At 40.2% G+C, this 22,332-nt stretch overlaps 1 protein-coding gene across 4 annotated transcripts in view; it reads right to left on the bottom strand.

Annotated features, from left to right (window-relative positions):
• Nucleotides 1–22,332, bottom strand: part of DOCK10 (dedicator of cytokinesis 10) — a 211,773-nt gene that overhangs the window by 186,211 nt on the left and 3,230 nt on the right. For 2 of the 4 annotated variants that reach the window (XM_060767874.2, XM_060767873.2), the window contains exon 1: nt 8,191–8,351. The exons of 1 other annotated variant lie outside the window; for it this stretch is intronic. In XM_060767874.2, the coding sequence (XP_060623857.2) occupies nt 8,191–8,289 (99 nt within the window). In that variant the 5' untranslated portion in view covers nt 8,290–8,351. Of the gene's footprint in view, nt 1–8,190; nt 8,352–18,012; nt 18,022–22,332 lie in introns of those variants that run through there. One more of the 4 variants, XM_060767878.2, reaches the window with a different exon arrangement.

A 22,332-nucleotide genomic window follows, 5' to 3' on the forward strand; every position in this document is an offset into this window, starting at 1 on the left:
TCGGCACACTGGCAAAACGGATTCCTGCAGTGGTCACCTGAAGTAGCTGTGTTTCATGGGATGGCCTCCATGGGACTAAATTTTGCCAGAATGCGAAAATGGAGAAAACATCCATGTGATGAGGTCCTGGGATCACTAGAGTTGGTGTCACCAAGTGCAGTAACTCGTAGTGCCATCCCTACGAACCACCTCCCATATCAGACCACGATGTACTTAAATACTAAAATGTTCTATTATCTACAGAGAGAGAGAGAGATCCTGAAATTGTGCTCATGTATATGTGTGTGCACAGACATACACACAGAATGAACACCCAGTTTTCGTGCTCTTAATCTGCCGAGAGACCACAGAAGCAGTAGTGAAGGACAGATAGTCTGTAAAAGAACTGGAAAATTCAGTCCTTTTGTTACGGGCCCATTCAGGAATTGTCTCTTTTAGAAATCAAAATTACAAATTAAATCCATGTTTGGCTTCATAAATCAAAGCACACCATACAAAGCCAGATGCTTTGTCATATAGTGGAGAAAACATGAGTGGCTGTTCCTGGAATCAAAAAAATGTTTTAGTTGCTGGGTGAACAGTTGGGTGTATGGCAGGAAGGGGAAGAGAAGCTGGAAAGTGAAACTGAGAAGATTAAAAGAATACTTGTTTAAAGAAAAGAAGGCATGTCAAAGAAGAGGAGGTGAAGTGGGAAACTTGTGGGACAAGGTGCTAACTGAGCACATAAGCGAGATCAAGTTGAATCCCCCATGATCTTTCAGTGAATTAACACAGCAAAGGAAGCTATTTGCCATTACTCGGCTGCTTTTCCTTCTTCCTTGCCCACCTCTCTCCCAACCCATGGTTTTTGTCACACCTTCTAATGATGTCGCCTAGTGCAATCACTGGTTTATTGCTATTTTCCCCACTTTCTAATGGTAACATTTCAAAAGCATTCACAAGAACATGTATCACAATTCATAGAAGTCTTGAATAACAGGCAAAGAACAAGGGAGGATTTTCCCCCTGAGTTGTTAGTTTTCCATGTGCAAAGATCTTTTTAGTCAGAAAAACATTTAATTGGTTGAAGCATGGAGTTCAAGAAAAATCTTGCTATCTATATAAATAAAAATGTAATGTTTGTTTGTGGGATTAACATAACTCCAAAACCATTGGACGAATTGACACCAAATTTGGACACGATACAGCTATCAGGCCAACAAGTGACAATCACTCATAAAAACACTGAAAAACACAGTGCATGCACAAAAACGACTCCCCCAGCAAACAAAACACACAATAGCATATCCACACTCTCTTCCAGACTATATTTCTCAGCATCCCCTAGACCAGTCCCTTTAGGAGAGGAGGATGATCCAAATGCACTGCTTCCAAGCTGCAAGCTTTCTTCTCCTTGGATTTTTTTGAGAGCATCCCAATCCCTTAATATTTCCAGTTTCCTATTCCTGGACTGCAACTCCCAGCAATCCACCAGATAGATAAGATAGATTAGACAGAGATAGATAGGTAGGTAGATAGATGGATCAGGAGGACTGCTGGGAGTTGCAGTCCAAGGATAGATAGAGAAGGAAGAATGGGGAGAAAGAGGAAGGGAAAGAAAGGGGAGATGAAGGGAAGAGGAAGAGAAGGAAGAAAGGAGAGAAGGAAAGAAAAAAAGGAAGGAAGGAAAGAAAGAAAGGAGGAGAGAAAGAGGGAGGGAAGGTTGGCTACAGCAACACGTGGCAGGTACAGCTAGTTCTTTATAAACAGCTGCTTCGATGGGTGGTAACAGCAATCTATCTAGTCCAGTGGTTCTCAACCTGTGGGTCCCTAGGTGTTTTGGCCTACAACTCCCAGAAATCCTAGCCAGTTTATTAGCTGTTAGGATTTCTGGGAGTTGAAGGCCAAAACATCTGGGGACCCACAGGTTGAGAACCATTCATCTAGTCCCTACAACTGGATGCCAGAATAATACCACAAAGAAAAGCATGGTCTGAAAGCCTAAATACCCTAAAGGCACAAGATCCCACCTCATCTTAGAACCTAAGCAAGATCAGAACTGGTTAGATCTTGGATGGGAAATTACCAATGAACACGATGCTGTAGCTGGATTTCAGAGAAAGGAACCGCCAAATCCACCTCTGAGGGCCCTTCCAGACAGACCCTATATCCCAGGAACTGATCCCAGGTCTTCTGCTTTAAAGTGGATTATATGAGTCTGCATAGCCAGATAATCTGGTATAAACAGAAAACCTGGGATCAGATCCTGGGATATAGGGCCTATCTGGAAGGGCCCTGATTATTCCTGATTTGCTTTGTATTGTTGTGTTATGTTTCTACTGTATTGTGTTTTGAGGCTTCGGCCTGTGTAAGCCGCATCGAGTCCTTCGGGAGATGCTAGCGGGGTACAAATAAAGTTAATAATAATAATAATAATAATATTCCTTGTTTAAGAAAACCCTATTAAATTAATGGGATTGTCATACATCAACAGAACACTGTGGGACTCCAACCAAAAGTTTAAAAAGAAGATACATGACCACCAGCTGAAAGAAATGATATAAGCCAACTGAGGGTTAAATCAGCAAACCCAAGGGGATGAAGCCAATCCAACAAAAGAGCATGATAAGCTGTGTCAATGGCTGCAGAACGCCCAAGGAGAATAAGGACTTGATCTGTAGCCCTTTGACTTGCTCTCAAGGAAATCACCTGTGATTTTTGTAAGAGCTGCCTCTGAAGAGTACAAAGCGTAGGATCCTAAGGAAAGATTGAAATCTGAAAGACTGAAGGATGCAATGGCAGAAACATGACTCTATGGCAGGATGATACTGAACAGACATGGGAATGAAGATGACAGGAAATGAGGAGATCATAACTACAATCTGACTATTGACAAAACTCCGTGGCCAAGTGAGTTTAAGTAATAACAGTGAATTTATGGGGGTTTTTTTGGGGGGGGGGGAGGAGCAATCAGACAAGTCAGGGAGTGAGTGGGTCATTTGATTCTAACTTCGTATGCCTGAAGAAGACCAGAAACTTTCAACAGCAATTGCATCCTATTTGCTAGAACAACGTAATTGAAACACTAGTGGTTATGTCTGCAATGTTTGTGTGGAATGTGAATTACTGTAATATACTTTTGTGGGGAAAACAAATACAACTGTTATTTTAGATTACTAAAATTTCTTGGATTTGATACAAGCTTTTCATATTTTCATCCAGAAGTCTAATTCTGGTTTGGCTTGTTCTGCCTCAAAACTTATAATTTCTTGGGGAAAAAAACCCAGACAGTATAGCAGAGAAAAATGTCCTTGAAGGCTTTGGGGTCTCTTCAGCCATTAGCATCTGAACATCAAATTCAAAATTCATTTTCCCCCGAGGGCTTCTGTTTAGTGGTAAGTCACTGTGATATATTTTCACTACATTTTTAATGTCTTGCAAGACACAATGGAGACCTTATTGCAGAAATCCAAGATCAAAAATTATGTTTGTGCAGGCATTTTAACGGCGCTCCATGCAGTCATGCTGGCCACATGATCTTGGAGGTGTCTACGGACAACGCTGGCTCTTCGGCTTAGAAATGGAGATGAGCACCACACCCCAGAGTCAGACATGATTGGACTTAATGTCAGGGGACAACCTTTACCTAGGCATTTTAAAATAACTTAAATCATCAAGGTCATTTCGATATTACAAAGATGTATGTATCACACAACTGCTATCATTTAATCTGAAAGCTCATAAAATCAGCCAAAAAGTATCTTGAATAATCCTATGAGTTCCTAAGAAGTGGACAAAACATGCATACAGGCAGTCCCCGAGTTATGAACATGATAGGTTCTCAGGTTTGTTCTTTTGTTGAATTTGCATGTAAGGCGGAACAGGTACATTTTTAAGGTGTAACTCCAGCACAAAAAACATATTCTTTAGCTTTGGATAGCATAGGAAAGGGTTAACTCCCCTGTGGTTTTTGCTTTACTGTCTTTGCCCTGTTCTGATCATTGGATTTTGAAAAATTTGGCTTGTGAAAACCTGGATTGGTGATAAAGCTTCAGTGGAGACACCTTTTCCCCATGATAACTACTTCAGGAGTGAATTTATCTTCCTAGGGGTAGATTCCTCTCACTTCCTGTTGTCTTACCCCCATTCTTAACTATGAGTCATATGTAAGTTGGTTGGTTGTAACTTGGATGTTCTTAACTATAAGTAATTTGTATTTTGGATGTTTGTAACTCAAGGACTGCTTGTACTATTCTCACTAAAATGAAGATTTAGGACAATGACTTGATCACAGTCCCAAAAGATTATCAGAAGTACAAAAGACAGAAGTATTCAGTACTGAGCTTAGACAGATGGTAAGATGTTTATTTAATGCACCTAATATATAGTCACAATTATCTTTTCTAATGAAAAAAATCTGTAGCAGTAATTAATAATTTATGCTTCAGGATACTCCTCTTCTGTGTAACTTGGGTGTATCTTATAAAAATGTTCTACATGAAGAAACTAAGCTATTTGACAAGTGTACCTCAAATGTGAAATCAACCATATGTGTTTTTCTAATCATCACGTCTTATCCAAACAATGCAAAATGGATACCTCTGGCTTACTTTACATTTGAGACAAGATAATTAGGGGTGAGGAATTAGGGAGGAAACAGTGTTTTCATTGTTGCTCATGACTAATAAAACATATGAATAGAAGCTTAGTCAATGACATAATCAAATGCATTGCGAGAGCCCTGTTATTAAAAACATAACTCATTCATCCTTCAGAACATAGGGTTGTTGTTTTTTAGTTCAGGACACCTAGTATGACTTTCAAAGACTCTGCCATCTTATCAGACAAGATTGACATCTCCGTTTTATAAAAAAAATTGAACTTGCATGAAGGAAAAGATTTCTGACTCTTTTTACTTCATCTGTCCTAAAATGTGGCTATTGCAACTCTTTAATATTTGAAGTTACAAATAATTCCTTCATGAAAACCCTTCATGAAAACAAGATTAAAATTTCTCTTTGCCTTATACCAATAAATACACACACAATGAACTGTGGTATTGGAAGAAAATTCTGAGAGTGCCTTGAACCGCGAGAAGATCCAACCAGTCCATACTTCAGAAAATAAATCTCAATTGCTCACTGGAAGGAAGCATATTAGAGACAAAGATGTACTTTGGTCACATAATGAGAAGACAGGAAACCTTAGAGAAGACAATGATGCTGGGGGGAAAGGAAGGAAAAAGGGCTGACCAAGGGCAAGATGGATGGATGGTATCCTTGAAGTGACTGGCTTGACTCTGAAGTAGCTGGGGGTGGTGATGGCCGACAGGGAGATCTGGAGTGGGCTGGTCCATGAGGTCATGAAGAGTCAAAAGTGACTGAGTGAATAAGCAACACCAATAAATTCCTAAGTATGTTTGTTTCCCAGCAATGTGTGAAGCCAAATCCAAAATGTGAAGCCAAAATATCAGTTACCTGTTCCATTTTTTCCTGAGAAAGAGTGAATGGGTGGCCCAAAAGTATCCCCGGAGACACACTTTGGCACCCTTGCTAATATGTAAGAGTAGCATGCATGGAGAAGGCCAGAGGGCCGCATAAGCCACAGGAGACCTTGAAGGACTACACCGTCACTATACCCCCACAAAAAGTCTCCAAAGTTTTCCAAGCACTGCAATGGAAATCATGTTTATAAAGCAAGAATAAGCAAAAACCTGCTGTGGTTCTTTGTCAAAATTTGCAGTATGTGTACAGAAATAAATCGTGTTTTGAAGCAACTAAACATGTCAATATTAACTAAATCAATGAAAGCACCAAGAACAAAAGTTTCTTTGTTGATCTGATTGAATCTTGCTTTTTTCACATCCTCACTGATATCAGTTGCTTCCATTTAGAAGTGAGGTGTTTTTCTGCCACCGGTGCCTGAAAGCTAGCTGCATTCATTAAACACCATCATATCCGCATCATTTAATTTAGGTCAACATGTCAAAGCTACACACAGTCATATTTGCTTTCAGTCAGTCTATCTTATCCTCAAATGTGAAGAAAAGTGCACAGGATATATTTGGACTCAGGAGCAGAAATGCCATCTACTTTATACTCCAAGGTGATACATTGCCAGCAGAAAACAGCATATGTAACATGTGATTTTGTTTCCACCCTTATGCAACTGAAATTCCCCTAGATAAATGCATAAATTATAGGAAGTGCTAGCAGTGTACAACAAGATAAAGAGTAATGGCAATGAACGTCAAACATTGGAATTTTGGAAATCCCTGAATCTCCATTTGCTAATCCAAACACTCCATGTTTTTGCTTCAATCGTAATGGCTTGACATCGGCCTCTCAGTGCTGTCACACTTTCCTGCTATTTGTTTCACTTCTCCTTCCCCTAAACAGAAAAAAGGAGAAAAGAAAACTGGCAGCAGACAACACTTGGTGCTTGCCAGTCTTAATGCTAAATTTCTAGGTTCCTGTCTTCACGAAGTTATACTTAGAGACTTAGTTTTTGACAGCAATTCTGTGCACTGTAGTTTTCAAAATATGTATATAGAAGCATCACTGCAGGCAGTAACCATGGGAATTTAGGAAACGCCATTGTATTTTTTCAGTCTTCTCTACAGCCAGATGCTCTCCCCAATAGCTCTACAATGAAACTTAATAAGGTTGGGATGGTATAAAAACGTAGTCAGAAAATGGAATGATTGGATGCCTGCTGATGGCTCATTGCCAACTCTGCTGGACGCTGCTCATAATAATGGCATCACAATGTTGCTGCTTCTTTCCATTACCTCTACTAATCCACTTCATACACACATATACCATCTCACAGGTGCCTGAGCTGCATTTCACCTCCCATAGTGGCAGGAACCATGTATTAACTCAAATGGTAAAAACAGAAGCACCAGGAACAAAGGGAACACAAAAGAAACAAATAGGCAAATAAGTCATATCCAAAATGTAAGTATTACCATAAACAGAAATATTATAATATTATCAAAATATGTTCGTAAAAACATACCAGTGACAAAACAGGTTATGCTACGTCCCTAAACAGAGTGGGGGGTGGGGAGCACATAATGTATAATGTAGGAGAGAGGGGAAAACAATCAGACAACTGAAAACAAACCAGTAAGCATGATGGTTGCAACGATACAGTTTAATATAATCCAGATGTGGGGGAAACCAACCAATGGTTGGTCCAAGCTGAATGTTCACTTCAATACAGAATTATGTACTAGAACTCATTTTAAATGAGTCCAGGTAGCAGTTTGCCTAATTAGTTGCCTTGTTACGGCATACCATGTAACCATCAAATTGGAAATCACTGCCCTTTCATTTCCTTTGTTCAGTCCCAAAGCCTCAGTATTTTTAAAAGTACAAACTATGGCCAAGATACTATTGTGGAAGATGTATCACAAATTATTTTAATAGCAGAACTATGAAATGTCTCTCTGCTCCCTTCCCACAAAACTCTATGTTCCCCCATGGCTATGTAGTGGCTGCTGGAGAGAGCTGGGAGATATCTGGATATATGACTATGTCCAGAATCTCTGAAGGGTCCCTAGGAAGCTCCAGAAAATGCCTTCCTTGTTATGCCTCTGGCTACAGTTACATAGCCAGATGCTACTCATGATTCTCCACTGGCCACTAGCGAGAGGACAGTGGGTCGTTACTGGGTTTCCAATCTCCGCCATAACTAGAAAAGAGAGACAAACACAGGCATAAAATGGATTTATGTCTCTGTGTGTGCGTCACTCACGGGATGCCAGCCAATAATGTTTGGTGAAATTTAACAGAATAATACATTAGCCTGTTGATTTTTCATACCTCTAGGTGTTATTCCATTCCTTTAGCAAAACTAATCCAGCTCAATTAAGTACTCAGAAAAATCTGCTCGTCTCCCTCTCATCCAATACAAGCCACATTTCAATTGTTTTTCTTAGTTCTTTTACTTCAAACTACTACAGTACAAGAACATATTTGTGAATGAGACAGCATATAGGTAACTAACTCTAATTTATGTGAAGTTAAAACAGTTTAAGAATTGTTCTAAATTGCAAGAACCCACACAGTGAAAGACTTCTGTTTACTTGCAACAGTTTGTTCCTCTCAAAATAACAACACGCAGCAAGACACTTTAAAATGAAATGGAAGAATAATTTTGAATCCTTAAAAAGCCAAAGGACAGCTGTACTATTCATCCACCTACCTGCCCAAGCTTTGATGCAGATTTCTTTGATTCTTTCCTCCTTTTCCATATCTTTTTTGTTCTCTCTTTTTCTGATTCTTCTTTCCTCCTTTCCCCCATGGCTATTACGTTCTAATCCTCTATTTGAGCTCTTTGGCTTCTCTCCCATCCTCCTCCTCTGTTGTACAATAAATTCATCTCTGGTGTCAAGCTAGCTGGAGACAAGCGCGGGAATAAACTGACCCTTTGTCTCAGTCCCTTCTAGAGGGCCAACCCAGCAGCTGGGGAATTTGCAAGTGGGGCATTCTTGCCACTGGCCTTTGCTACTTAACTCTTAACCCATAGTTCCAGCAGCTATACAAATATATATGTGTATATGTTTATGAGTTAACACACTTGTCCCAAACATTGGAGCTATGAGATAAACTCTCATGAAGAATCTCATTTAAAAAGTAATCTCTGGTTATTTACAGTATGTTAATAGGCTAAACCACTGAATGCTACAGAAATATACCTGCTTTGTGATAATAATATAATAATAACTTTATTCTTATACCCCTCCACCATCTCCTCAAAGGGACTCGGGGCGGCTTACAAGGGGGGGGGGGGCAAGCCCACGTTACAGATAAAAACAGCAAAATCGATCAAATAAAAACATAAACACAATAAAAAAACAACATCTTAAAACAATAAATCTGAGATAACAGTCAAAGCTGGGATCAGGCTCAATTCAGTGCAATGCTTCTGGATTGGGGCCAGTGGAAAGTGCACAATAAAATGAACTGTGGCAAGAGATACCCTGAAAAAGTGTAAAGTAACCAATTGGTGGGCTAGGAATAAAGTGCATGGCTAGAGTAGGAAAAGGCTAGTTCTCTGATGAAACTGCTTAATCAAAGGCACGACAGAACATCCACATTTTTAATTCTCTACCAAAAAATGGTCAAGGTAGGGGCCTGTCTGATCTCCCTAGGGAGGGAGTTTCAGAGCCGAAGGGCCGCCACCGAGAAGGCCCTCTCCCTCATCCCTACCAACTGTGCTTGAGACAGTGGTGGAAGCAAGAGGAGAGCCTCCCCCAACAATCTCAAGGTACGTCCAGGTTCGTAGGGGAAGATGCGATCACGAAGAGTCTAATAAAGTTCTAAATAGCCAAGTAAGGAATGCTTCCACGTGATTATACAGGGAACTTTAGAAACATTTAGGCTGCAGCACAATAGCAACGAAATATTTCTTTTTCTACGGAAAATACTTAAGATTATACTACTGTGGATGTTTGTGTCTTGATAGAAAAACAAACATCCACAACTGTAATCTCTATGATATAATTTCAAATGGTGATATTATTATCAGCCCATTAAATTAGAAAATAGAGTCTTGACTCAGCCTGGCAAACAAGGTTGTATGAGGACATGGCGAAAGAATATGGCTCTGAATATACAGTTTTTTTTCTTGGTAGCTACTCCTAGGTTGTGAAATCCCTGCCAAGAGAAGTTGGGGTGGTTCCTTCCATGTTGCCCTATTGCTAATAAGCAAAGACCTTTTCATTCAGATAGGATTTTCTCAACTAAGTGGCACCTATGAGAGTGCTTTTAACAGACACATGCAGCCTTTTTTTAAAGGTGTTCTAATTTTTAAAAAGATTACTGTATATAATTATTGTTTATTTGCATTTTGGCATAATAATTTTCTAACTGTGTCACTATCTCAGCTACCCTTGTGGACAATTTTGGATTTTGGAATATTTTGGATTCTGAGATAAAGGATGCTCAACCTGTATAAACCAGTGCTTCCCAACCCATGGGCCCTGGCCCACCATTGGACCGTGATACCTAAAATAAGGTTTGCGGCCAGGGGTGTGCATCACAATTGGAGGAGAGAGAGAGAGAGAGAGAGAAGGCAGGCAGGCAGGCAGGCAGGCAGGCAGGCAGGAAGGAAGGAAGGAAGGAAGGAAGTCAGCGCTGTTGCCCTCACCCTTTCCCAGTTTCCCCTGTGCCGTTGGAGAAGAGCAAGAGAGAGAAGTAACTACTACTACTACTACTAATAATAATAATAATAGCTTCCATTGCCACACAAGAGTTGTAATGGGAAAGCAGCCCTTTGTAAGACCCTGTGTAGTTCCCCAAAATAATAATAATAATAATAATAATAATAATAATAACAACAATAGGAATAACAATAGTAATAATAATAATAAGCAAAGACTCTGGCACAAGCCTGTTAAGGGGGTTCCAATGGTGATCAGTACACTGGGTGCAGTGCCTAAAGACCTTGGCCTGCAGTTAAACACAATCGGCGCTGACAAAATTACCATCTGCCTGCTGCATAAGGCCACCTTACTGGGATCTGCACACATTATTCGCTGATACATCACACATTCATAGACACTTGGGAAGTGTCCGACGTGTGATCCAATACAACAGCCAGGAGAGTGATCTTGTCTGCTGTGGACTCATCTTGATGCATTTCAAATAATAATAATAAGCTTCCATTGTTGAACATAAGAGTAGTAATGGGAAAGCAGTCTTTTGTAATGCCCTGTTTAGTCCCCCAAAGTAGTAGTAGTAGTAGTTAGCTCCCATTGCCACACATCAGTTGTAATGAGAAAGCAGCCCTTTGTAAGACCCTTTTTAGTCCCCCAAAGTAATAATATCAGTAATAATAATAATAATAATAATAACAGTAATAATAATTAAAGCCATTAGGGACAGATTCTTGGGTATTGCATTCCACTTTTTGTATTTTTTTTTCAACCTCAGCCCCCTTCCTTTCTTTTTTTAACATGCTCATTAACAAAATCTGCAGATATCATTGCCCAACCATTTTTTTTATTGGTGTCTGTTTTTAGGCCTGTTTCTAGTGTTATTTGTGGCGCTGATTCTGAAAATGGCATTGGATAGACCACATCAGTTCTAGATTATTAAATATAGTTTTCTGTGGGTTAGCAGATGGTGACTACTGGATGGCATATGTTCTGTATCAGAAACTAGAGCTGAAGTGGTCTATCCAATGCAATTTTCTGAATCAGCACCCCAAATAACCAAACCGAATCTAAAGTTGACCAATAACTTATTTGTAACTCTTTTTGGTACCAATATTGGCGAATAGTCTCTGGTCAAAGTGGTCCCTGGTCAAAAAAAGGTTGAGAACCACTGGTATAAATGAAAAAAAAAATGAATGAATGAATATATTCAATCAGAGCAGGAATGTAGCAAGGTTCATTGCTTTGACTGTTCATGCATGATAGGCATTGGTAAGGACTATGGCCCCTTCTACACTGCCAGATAATCCAGGTTATCAAAGCAGAAAATCCACATTATCTGATTTGAACTGGATTATGTTAGCCTACATTGCTATATAATCCAGTTCAAAGCAGATAATGTGTATTTTATACAGCTGTGTGAAAGGGGCCTATGTGGGCATGCCACAGCTTGGGTGCATGGAATCAGAAGTCTTGCTTGCATTCCGTACACACATACAAACACATTACTTCAGCAAGGAAGCATAATTATTATCTTCACTAAAGGATTATTTGCCTTACAAAACCACTTGAATTCTTCCAGATTGGGCTCTCTTTTTTCCCCCTATGAAAATCTGTGAATGCTCACTTTAGTCATATTTAGCAAACCTAACAGGGAACACTGCACTCTATGGTCTCACTGAGCTATTCCTAGGGGAAAATACTCTTAAGAGTAAACAACATTTATCCAGATCTTTTCAAATTTACTTCTTTTGCTCATTTCAACCCTGCTGCTGAAAACAGACATTTGGATTATGATTCAATTTTTACAAGACATAATGCAGAAGGCAACAATTTGCTACTCAAAACACACATGCATGGACAGATGGTTTTTCAGTACGATAGTGTAATACCACCTACTCTAGAAGAAACTTTTTGCTAACTTGAATAGCACACTGTGCAATACTATTTAAATATTTTGAGACATTTAACTACAGTAAGATACCCTCTAAGATGCATATTTTGTGAGGGTGTAGCTAACTGAACACTGTGTAACATGAAGATTGGTAAAGGCAATCTCTATTCAGAAATAAATTTGATGGACAACTGGGGATATGAAACCAAATATTCCAGATGCGGGGAACTGCTCAGAGAAGCCATTATCAATTTCTGGTTTCTGTACAACTGTGCAGGGTATGGTGATGTCATACTGGGATCTACACTTTGATTAAATTAATGTACATTCCATGTGTCAGTTGAAAATTCTAATAAATATAAATCTTTACCACAATTTGCAACAGACAACTGGTTGGATTACACAGAGGATGGAGTGGAATAAAACATCTTGCAGATATTAGAGCAAAAAACAGAAAAAAGAACTATATAAAGCAGGAAAGTATAGCTTTCATCACTGTACAAGTTTTTTGGTCACTTTAGTCAAAAGACTTCAGAAAATAAGGAGGCCATTGCAATGCTGCTCACTGGAGCATACAGGGAGCGGGCATCCCTCCTGCTACGTCAGCATCACTGGCTGCCAGTTTGCTACTGAGCACAATTCAATGTGCTGGCTTTAGCCTACAAAGCTCTAAATGGTTCTGACCCAATTTACCAATCCAAACGTATCTCTCCCTACCAATCAGTGAGAGTGTTAAGATCTACTTGGGAGACCCTGATCTTGGTCCCATCCCCTTCACAAGCACAACTGGTGGAGATGAGAGACAGGGTCTTCTCAGTGGTGGCCCCTCAGCTATGGAACTCCCTCCACAATGATATTAGATTGGTCCGCTCCTTCCTGTTTTTCAGGGGGAAAATGTTAATACCTGACTCTAGAATCAAGTATTCTGGGTATAGTGCAATATTGAACTGACATGACTCCAGCAGCATGAAGGACAACCACAGGTTTAGAATTATGTTTTTAACAATTTTAATCAGTTTTATTGTTTTTATGTGTTTTATCTGTTTATTGTCTAACGTGATGTATTTAAACAGTGAGCATTTGCAATGTGGCACTGAAGTGGCCAAACTATAAATTGCTCTGAGTCTCCTTTGGGATGAGAAGAGAGGGGTAGAAATATAGTTTTAAAATATAAATAAATAAATAAACTCTCAAGATTTATTCGAATCTATCACTCCAATCACATTTCGGGGAACAGAAACCTTGTGTAGAAAGACAATAAGGTTATTTTGGTTCTTTAACATAGAACAGCACAGAGTATAAATTGTGAACTATTTATTCCAGATAAAGTGTGCCTCAAGACAAATGGGATTATTGCAAAAAAACATACTCTAGAATGCAAACCAAGTTGCAGTTTATGTGATTTAGTAATAATCAAACAGATTATTTTATTTATGAACGTGGAGTACAATCCCCATATCCACAGAGGATACATTTCCAGACTTTGAATGGATATTATTATTATTATTATTATTATTATTATTATTATTATTATTATTTATACCCTGCTTTTTCTTTCCATGAGGAGACTCAATATGTAAATATGTGAAATCACTGATAATAGCAACCTCAATTATTTTCAATGGCACAAACAACAGAGGTACCAAGAATCAAGTGCAATTCATACAGGAGTTTTTAAGTGAAGATGTGAAACCATGGGTAAGTGAAACTGTTTTAATTGATATGGGGAATTGCAATGTTTCTCCTCTCTCTGTCTCTCTGTGTACTCATATAAAAAGACATTTATGTGTTTGAATACTGCTAAATGATTGAGTCTCCCTCCATATTCTGTGGCAAAGTAGAGTGTCTAATTACTGAATCACAGTGTGAAAGCAACGATGGGTTTCTTTGTCCATTTTACATTTCTTAACAGATAACCCCACACCAGCAGCTGCATTCATGGAGGAGAATGCAGAGGCTCATTGAGACATATAAAGGGAGCTATCTACCAAGCACCGCTGGTACACAATCTGTAATCATTTCACTAGCTCTTCTGTATCAAAATAAATGAAAATTGCACTGAAATTATGCTCGGTGGACTAAACTAGGTGGGAATCCTCACTTTCTTTCCAATTATCTAGAAAACTGGTTGGGGGAAAAGACGTGGTATCTTGAGAAAAATGAACACTGGAGTCCTGTGATAAGTTGATCTTACTCCCTAGGAAACAAAGTTGGTTTAGAATCTCTATGCAAGTTTCCAGTCCAATACACACTTACTTTGGAGGGATACTTTCAAAAGGATTCATTTCTGAAAAATCACATAGGGTCATGTTGCAAAACCTTTCGATAAAAGCAGCACTTCTGAAACTGCTGCAATTATATATGCTACAAGTGCCCTGTATGGCGGCCTCTCCATTAGGCAGCCATTTGCAATTTTATCAGCCCATTATGTCATTGCTGTGCACACAACAAACTACTCCAGATACAAAATATAAATTGTAGCACATGTACCACATTGGTTTAACTACTAGCAATCCTTATGGCCATTCAGGTTTTGTTAAAAGTTGTTTAGTTGTCTAATTTGGTGCAGTGTTAAAAGACGCCTAAGTTCTTTGTCAATTACATACACAAAATGCCTAGGAAGTTGTGAAAAAAACTTGCTTCTGCACTATCAATCCTGAAAGGTAGAACTGGTTGCTTTTGACTATATTCCATGCATAGTGCCACTAATACACATATGTTATATATTATTACTGGTGGCACAATGGGTTAAACCTTTGTGTAGGCAGGACTGAAGACCAACAGGTCGCAGGTTTGAATCTGGGGAGAGTGTGGGTGAGATCCCTCTGTCAGCTCCAGCTCCCCATGCAGGGATATGAGAGAAGCCTCCCACAAGCAGGCCTGTAGCCAGGGGGTGGTTTTAGGGGTTCAAACTCCCCCCCCCCATTTTTCAGGTTAAAAAAACTGGTTTACTCATGAATTTAACTGGTTAACCAAATCCCCATGCTAAGTCTATGAGACGCAAAAAATTAAGAGTGCCTCCAGAACTGCAAGCACTATCTTAAGCAAATATTGACAATTTAATCACACTGTCATTACTTGCAGCAATAGCCGATATAGCGAAGCAACCAAGTTGGGGGGGGGGGTGTTGAATGCTCTCATTAAGGAGGCCAGACTTGGGGGAGGTGGTTGAAAGGGGTGGAGCTGCAGGCTATTGAAGGCTGCTCTGCCCCCTGCTGTGCTCTTTGCTTCAGTGTGACCCTAACACGCCCCCCCCCTGAAATTTTCAACCCTCCCCGAATTTTTTTTCTGGCTACAGCCCTGCCCACAAGGATGGTAAAATATCAAAACATCCGGGCTTCCCCTGGGCAATGTCCTTGAAAACAGCCAGTTCTCTCACACCAGAAGCTCTCAAGTTGCTCCTGACATGGAATAACTATTTATTTGGGAATAACTATTTATTTGAGCAAGTCCAATCAGATATTATTGCATGTATAATCCAAGAAGGTTCACAAGAGGACAAAACAGAAGAAATTAAAGAGAAATGGGCAACTTATATGAAATGGGTAGAAGAAGGGGAAGCCAGCACTGATACTGTACAAAGATTAAAAAGGTTGTGCTCATGGTTAAAAATAAAGATATAGAGTGAAAAGTGGTGGAAGGGGTAGGGAAGGGTGGTGGGAGGAAGGAGGAGAAAAAAATGTAATACGAACGAATTTGTAAAGAATGTGAATGGATAATATTGAAATATGTCATCATAATGTAAACCTACAATAAACATTTATTATCTGTTCAAATATGTCATTTTGTTTTCAATAAAAAATGCCAAAGAAGTCACTCCTGACACACACACACACACACACACACACACACACACACAAACCAGTAATGTTTATCCAGTGCATATGAACATACAACCTTATACAAGTGAAGTGGGTTGAGGCCTTCTATAAACATTTTTCTAAACTCTGAAGATAGGAGGGGAAACACAGGTCAGCACATCTGCAAAGCACTCTGGCATATGAGTGAAAGTAACTTTCAGATTTGCAAACATTTAAGTCAACTCCAGTTTTCAGTTCCATCTATTCAACAAAGAACATATAAGAAAGGAGCCTGATACTTTGAAAATAAAAGTCAACAGATAAGTAACAAACTAAAACTTGCTCAACTCAATAAAACAGAGAATGCTGCTAGAACAGTGGTTCTTAACCTGGGATCCCCAGATGTTTTTGGCCTTCAACTCCCAGAAATCCTAACAGCTGATAAACTGGCTGGGATTTCTGGGAGTTGTAGGCCAAAAACATCTGGGGACCCCAGGTTGAGAACCACTGTGCTAGAACATAGCCATACAGCCTGAAAAATTCACACAACCCAGTGATTTTGGCCATGAAAGCCTTCGACACTACATTCACCCAAATAATAATAATAATAATAATAATAATAATAATAATAATAATAAACTTTATTTATACCCCGCCACCATCTCCCCCAACAGGGACTTGGGGTGGCTTACATGAGGCCAAGCCCAAACAACAAATTACGATACAGTAAAGTAACAGTAAAATACAATAAAATAAAACCAAAACACAAGTAGCAACAGAGTAAAATACAACAAAAAACATGATGAATACAATAAGCAATGAAAACAAAACATAGGAATGCAATGAACAATTACAATAACAGTGAGTGGGCCCAAAACAGTTTGCAGCAGAAGGTGAAAGTATGCCCTCCCAGTGGTCTATGGCTAAGTCTTGTCTGGACTCTTGGCCAGCTACTCTGAGATGGAGAAAGCTTCTCTCACAAACCAACAAGGGGCTTAGTAGTCCAAAAACAGGGAATCAATGGATCAACTGGCTTGTTAGAACAGGGCTTCTTAAACCTTTTCCACCTCCTTTCAACCAGATAAATTTAGACCCTGATATATAGCAGACGTGGTCAAACTTTGGACCTCCAGGTGTTTTGGACTTCAACTTCCACAATTCCTAACAGGCGGTAAGCTAGCTGGAATTTCTAGGAGTCCAAATGCAAAAAACCTGGAGGGCCAAAGTTTGCCCATGTCTGGTATAAGGTAAAGGTAAAGGTTTCGCCTGACATTGGTCTAGTTCTGTCCAACTCTGTGGGGTGGTGCTCATCTCCATTTCTAAGCTGAAGAGCTGGCATTGTCTGTAGACACTTTCAAGGTTATGTGGGCAGCATGACTGCATGGAGCTCTGTTATACTGTCCTACTCACATTTGCATGCTTTCGAACTTGTACTAGATTGGGAGAAGTTGGGCCTAAGAGCAGGAACTCATGCCACTCTCCAGATTCGAACTGCCAACTTTTTGGTCAGCAAGTTCAGCTGCTCAGTGGGACCCTACCTCAAATGGGATCCCCTGTACAAAGGTATAAAAACCAAACATTGGCCAATAATAAATCAGGGTTTGCAAGGCTTGCTAAGCAGGCTCGTTTTCCCTTTTCTAAAGCACAACTGAAGCCATTTCCACAGAGTCCACAGTAAACACTATACATTGCTGCTAACAGAATTGTGTAAATGTCTATGAGGCATCAAAAACCTTTTACTGTTGCCAAATGTTTTGTGACCTCAACATGGCGCTAAGGCAGGTATGGGCAAACCCAGGCCCAGGAGCCAAACATGGGTTTTTTCTCAGCCCCTCCTCTCTCACACCATCCTATCCTTCCTTCCTTATCTCTTTCCTTCCCCCTTCCCTCCCTTCCTTTCCTCCCTCCCTCTTTCTCCCTTCCTCTTTTCTTCCCTCACTCTCTTTTTCCTTCCTTTGTTCCTACTTTTTGTCTTTCCTTCCTTCCTTCTTCCTTCCCTCCATTCCCTTCCATCTTTCCTTCATCCAATCCTTCTCTTCCTTCCTTCTTTTTTTCCCTTCCTCCTTTCCTCCTGGGGGATGTTTGGTTGGGAGAAGAGACAGTTGAGAGGGAACATGAGAACCATGTTTCAAGATTTAAAACGGGGTCATTGAGGAGTGGGGGGGGGGGTTGACTTTCTGTTGCTCTAGAGACACGGCACAAAGGAGCAATGGGTTCAAATGGCAGGGAAAGAGATTTGACTGAAAAGATCAGGAAGAACTTCCTGAGAGTAAGAGCTGTTGGAGAGTAGCATAGGTTGCCTCAGAGTGTGGTGGAGTCTCCTTCTCTGGAAGTTTTTCTGCAGAGTCTGTCTATCAGGAGTGCTTTGATTGTGCCTTCCTGCATAGCAGGGGGTTGGATTGGATGGCCCTTGGGGGTCTCTTCCAGCTCTAGGATTCTATATCAGGAGTATACAATACGGGCTCCCTTCCCATCCACCATCTCAGCCTGACCAAGGCCAACCCCTTTGAGATCCAAACATTTCCTGTCTTTCCTTCACTTTCTGCCCCTGAAAGAGAAGAGGAAGGGGAGGAAAAGGCAGGGAGGAGGCTTGGGGAGAACCCCCTCTCTCCTGGCCTGCCCACCCTGCTCTGGCCTGCCCCCAAGGTAGGGTGCCATGGTTTAAGAAGAGGAAGGGTTTAATCATGGGTTAACTGAGTTATGAGGACTCCAGGAAAGAGTCAGCTTCAACAATGTAGATTGTATTTCTGTAGCTGACTATCTCTTTATTTATTTATACAGCCTATTCAGATACACAATCTGAGAAGGTGGTTTAGGCCAAATCACAAAAGTTAAAAGCACCTTCTTACAAAGTGATGCAACCAGTGTAATTACAGTTGTTCTGTTATCTGTTTGTAGATGACTGTTATGCTCTGCGTGGGAAGTGCTTCTATTGCTACTTCGCACATTCAAGATAAACAATATCTCTAGGGCACTCTTTTTAATGCTTTAGGTTTCTGACTAAACTAGCAAACATTGTGGCTTCTAAACCATTTAACATGTTTCACCAGTGTTATTTTAGCACACACAGTCAGGGAAAGGTGAGGAAGAAGATTCACAAAAATTTCAATTCTGTATACAAAGATCTAGATAAGGGTTGGGAAAAGAAGTCCTATGGGACTGTTTTTTCATACATCAGCTTCAATGAATTCCTTACATTGCCCTCCTTCTAGCCATAAAAGGGTAAATTGCCTCTCCAAGAAGTCTCCATATATGAAACAAAATCACCATATCAAATATACTCAATTCTTAAAACCAACTGAAGTCTTCTTCCAAAAAGCATGCAGGGATTGCATTTTCTTGCATCAGCTTCCACTTTTCTTATCATTTCTATTTGAGTCCATGTTATTTTTAAAAAATATTTCAGGTACCTGATAAGGTGGGTTAATCTTCCCCTTTTCTTTTTGCTCAGTAAGGGATTCTGGAAGCAGCTACTGTTTAACTTGCCTGTTGTCGACAGGTCGCACAAAGCTACAATCACATTGGCAAGAGCAGGATGCCATTGTTTCCCAGCTCAAACTTTATTGCATCGGTAACAACAAACACATTGTTTCAACCTGGCATTGAAAATATCCAGTCCTCCTTCACTATCCTTTTAATACTCATGCTACTAAAAAGAAAACCTTACAGTAACATAAAGGACTAGTTAGAGGAGCCCCCAATGGCACAGCAGGTTAAACCACTGAGCTGCTGAACTTGCTGACTGAAAGGTTTGCAGTTCAAATCCAGTGAGTGGGGTGAGCTCCCACTGTTAGCCCCAGCTTCTGCCAACCTAGCAGTTAAAAAACGCAAATGTGAGTAGATCAATAGGCTTTGATGGGGAGGTAATGGTGCTCCGTGCAGAGTCGGACATGACAAGACTTAATGTCAAGGGAAACCTTTACTTTTTAGAGGACATAAAGGGGAAGCTGAACATAGAAATGGCAAATTTGTAAAAATGAACGGCTTTGTCAGGTGTGTGGTTAACTGATGCAAGAAGTATCTTTAAAACCACAGTTAACAAGGAAATAAAATAAATAAAAATATGTATAAACAGAGCACCATATTTTCCAATGAATAGCGGACAACACCTCTAGCTCTGTGACCGTGTGTGTGTGGTTTCCTGCTGATGCAATCACAGATCTTTGAGTTCTTCTACTATAAAATGTTCCACAGTGATGTGCCAACTTTTAAAATGTCACTAAACTTCTGTTATTATGAAGTAGAATGGGTTTGGAAATAAATCTTGCAAAAGGCATAATATAATGCCACAAGTATTTATAGGGTTCTTTGATCCTGAATGAGCATTCCAAACATATTGGCTTTAAAAAAGATTGCATCCCTGAAAAATATGAACATTGATATAATCATCATCATCATCATCATCATCATCATCATCATCAGCCATTATCAGGACCTCAAAATCGAACTGCAAAGCTCTTGCATAAACCGGTACAGGGGGGTCCCAGTGGTCATCAGCACACTGGGTGCTGTGCCAGAAAGATCTTATTTGGCATTTGGAAACAATAAACATTGACAAAATCACAATCTGTCAACTGCAAAAGGCCACCTTACTTGCATCTGCACGTATCATTCAAAAATACATCACACAGTCCTAAACACTTGGGAAGTGTTCAACTTGTGATTTTGTGATACGAAATCCAGCATATATATCTCGTTTGCTGTGACATACTGTGTTTTTGTGTAGTAAAATAATAATAATCATAATCATAATCATCTTTATTTATAGACTGCGCTATCTCTCCGAAGCAACTCAGGGCAGTTTTCAACAAATGCAGTGATCCAGGCCACAGTCATCTCAAGACTGGGCTACTGTAACGCCCTCTACATTGGCCTTCCTCTACTGGTGATCTGGAAGCTCAATTTGGTACAAAATGCAGCTGCTCGGCTTCTTGCGAGAGCTCCGATGAGATGCCATATTACACCAATTTTATTGCAACTGCATTGGTTACCGATTGAGCACCGGATCACTTTTAAAGTGATGGCACTTACCTTTAAGGCCTTATATGGTCTGGGGCCGATGTACCTGAGGGACCGCCTCACCCCCTACCAACCCCAGAGATCCCTCCATTCTGAGGACCAAGATTTATTGGAAGTCCCCAGTTTTAAAACCTTGCATCTAACAGAGCCTTCACAGTAGTGGCACCATCGCTATGGAACACTCTGCCACCAGAAGTCCGTGCCTTGTGGGATTTATCAGCTTTCCGCAGGGCTTGTAAGACATACTCGTTTCGACAGGCTTTTGATCTTTGATATGTTGTTTAATTTGTGTTAGATTTTAGTTTGTTCCTGTAAGCCACTCCGAGCCCTAGGGGAGTGGTGACATATAAGTTTGAAATATAAATAAATAAATAAATAAATAAATAAATAAATATAAATATGGCAAACATTCAATGCCAAAAAGAAAACATACAAACAATTTACAACAAGGCAAGGCACAATAGACAATATAGAACAAACAACTATAACTTAATAAACAAAATAGCAAAAAACAAAACAAAACCATAAAATACAAAAACCTGATAAAACCAATTTCATTGGGGCTCCAATAGCAATGGCCAGGAGTACTAAAATAGACATAATCAGCTATAAAGGGGCTGGGCGAGAGATAGTGCAAACAATATGTCATAGGGCCAGGGAAGTGGATGAAGTGCAGAAGAGAGTACTATCTAGCAACGTAGGGACTAGGCCTAGGGACTACTTCATTCTCAAAAGCTTACTGGAACATCCAAGTTTTCAGTTCCCTACAAAAGGAGAACAGTGGGGGGGGGGGGGGGCTTGCCTAATCTCCCTAGGGAGGGAGTTCCGAAGTTATGGGGCCACCATCGAGAAGGTCCTCTCCCTCATCCACACCGACCGTGCTTGTGACAGAGGTGACCTGGAAGATAATCGGCGTCATCCAAGAATCCCTGAAGCTGAGAAGCCACCACTCACTCTAGAACCTTGCCCAAAAAAGGAGGATTCGAAATTGGCAAGTAGCTATTCAATACCAAGGAATCTAGGGATGTCTTCTTTAGGATACGTCTGACGATTGCCTTTTTAAGGCTCAGTGGCATTTGTCCCTGTTCCAACGAGGCATTTATAATCCTTGTAAACCACCGGCAAGTTCAATAAGCCAGGAAGGGCAAGGATCGAGCATGCATGTAGTTGCTCCCACAGTTCCTAGGATCTTGTTCATGTCATCAGGCTGAAATGAATCAACAGGCTTAAACGAATGGGTTTGTTGATCCACAGCACTTCACATGAGAGTTGTCTTTGGGAACATCTCTATAGGGCCTGTCACACTGAGATCTATGGGTGCAAAAATGGACCACTTCACTACTGCCTTTGCCAGTTAGCAGGTGACAAAAAACAATTCAGTGCCTTGTACATAGTTATAGTGCAATTATTTCACTTTGACTGCCGTGGTAATATTGTAGAAGATCCTGGGATTTGCAGATTAGGGAGGGAGGGGT

The sequence above is a fragment of the Anolis sagrei genome, chromosome 3 (assembly GCF_037176765.1).
Source record: "Anolis sagrei isolate rAnoSag1 chromosome 3, rAnoSag1.mat, whole genome shotgun sequence".
NCBI lineage: Eukaryota > Metazoa > Chordata > Lepidosauria > Squamata > Dactyloidae > Anolis > Anolis sagrei.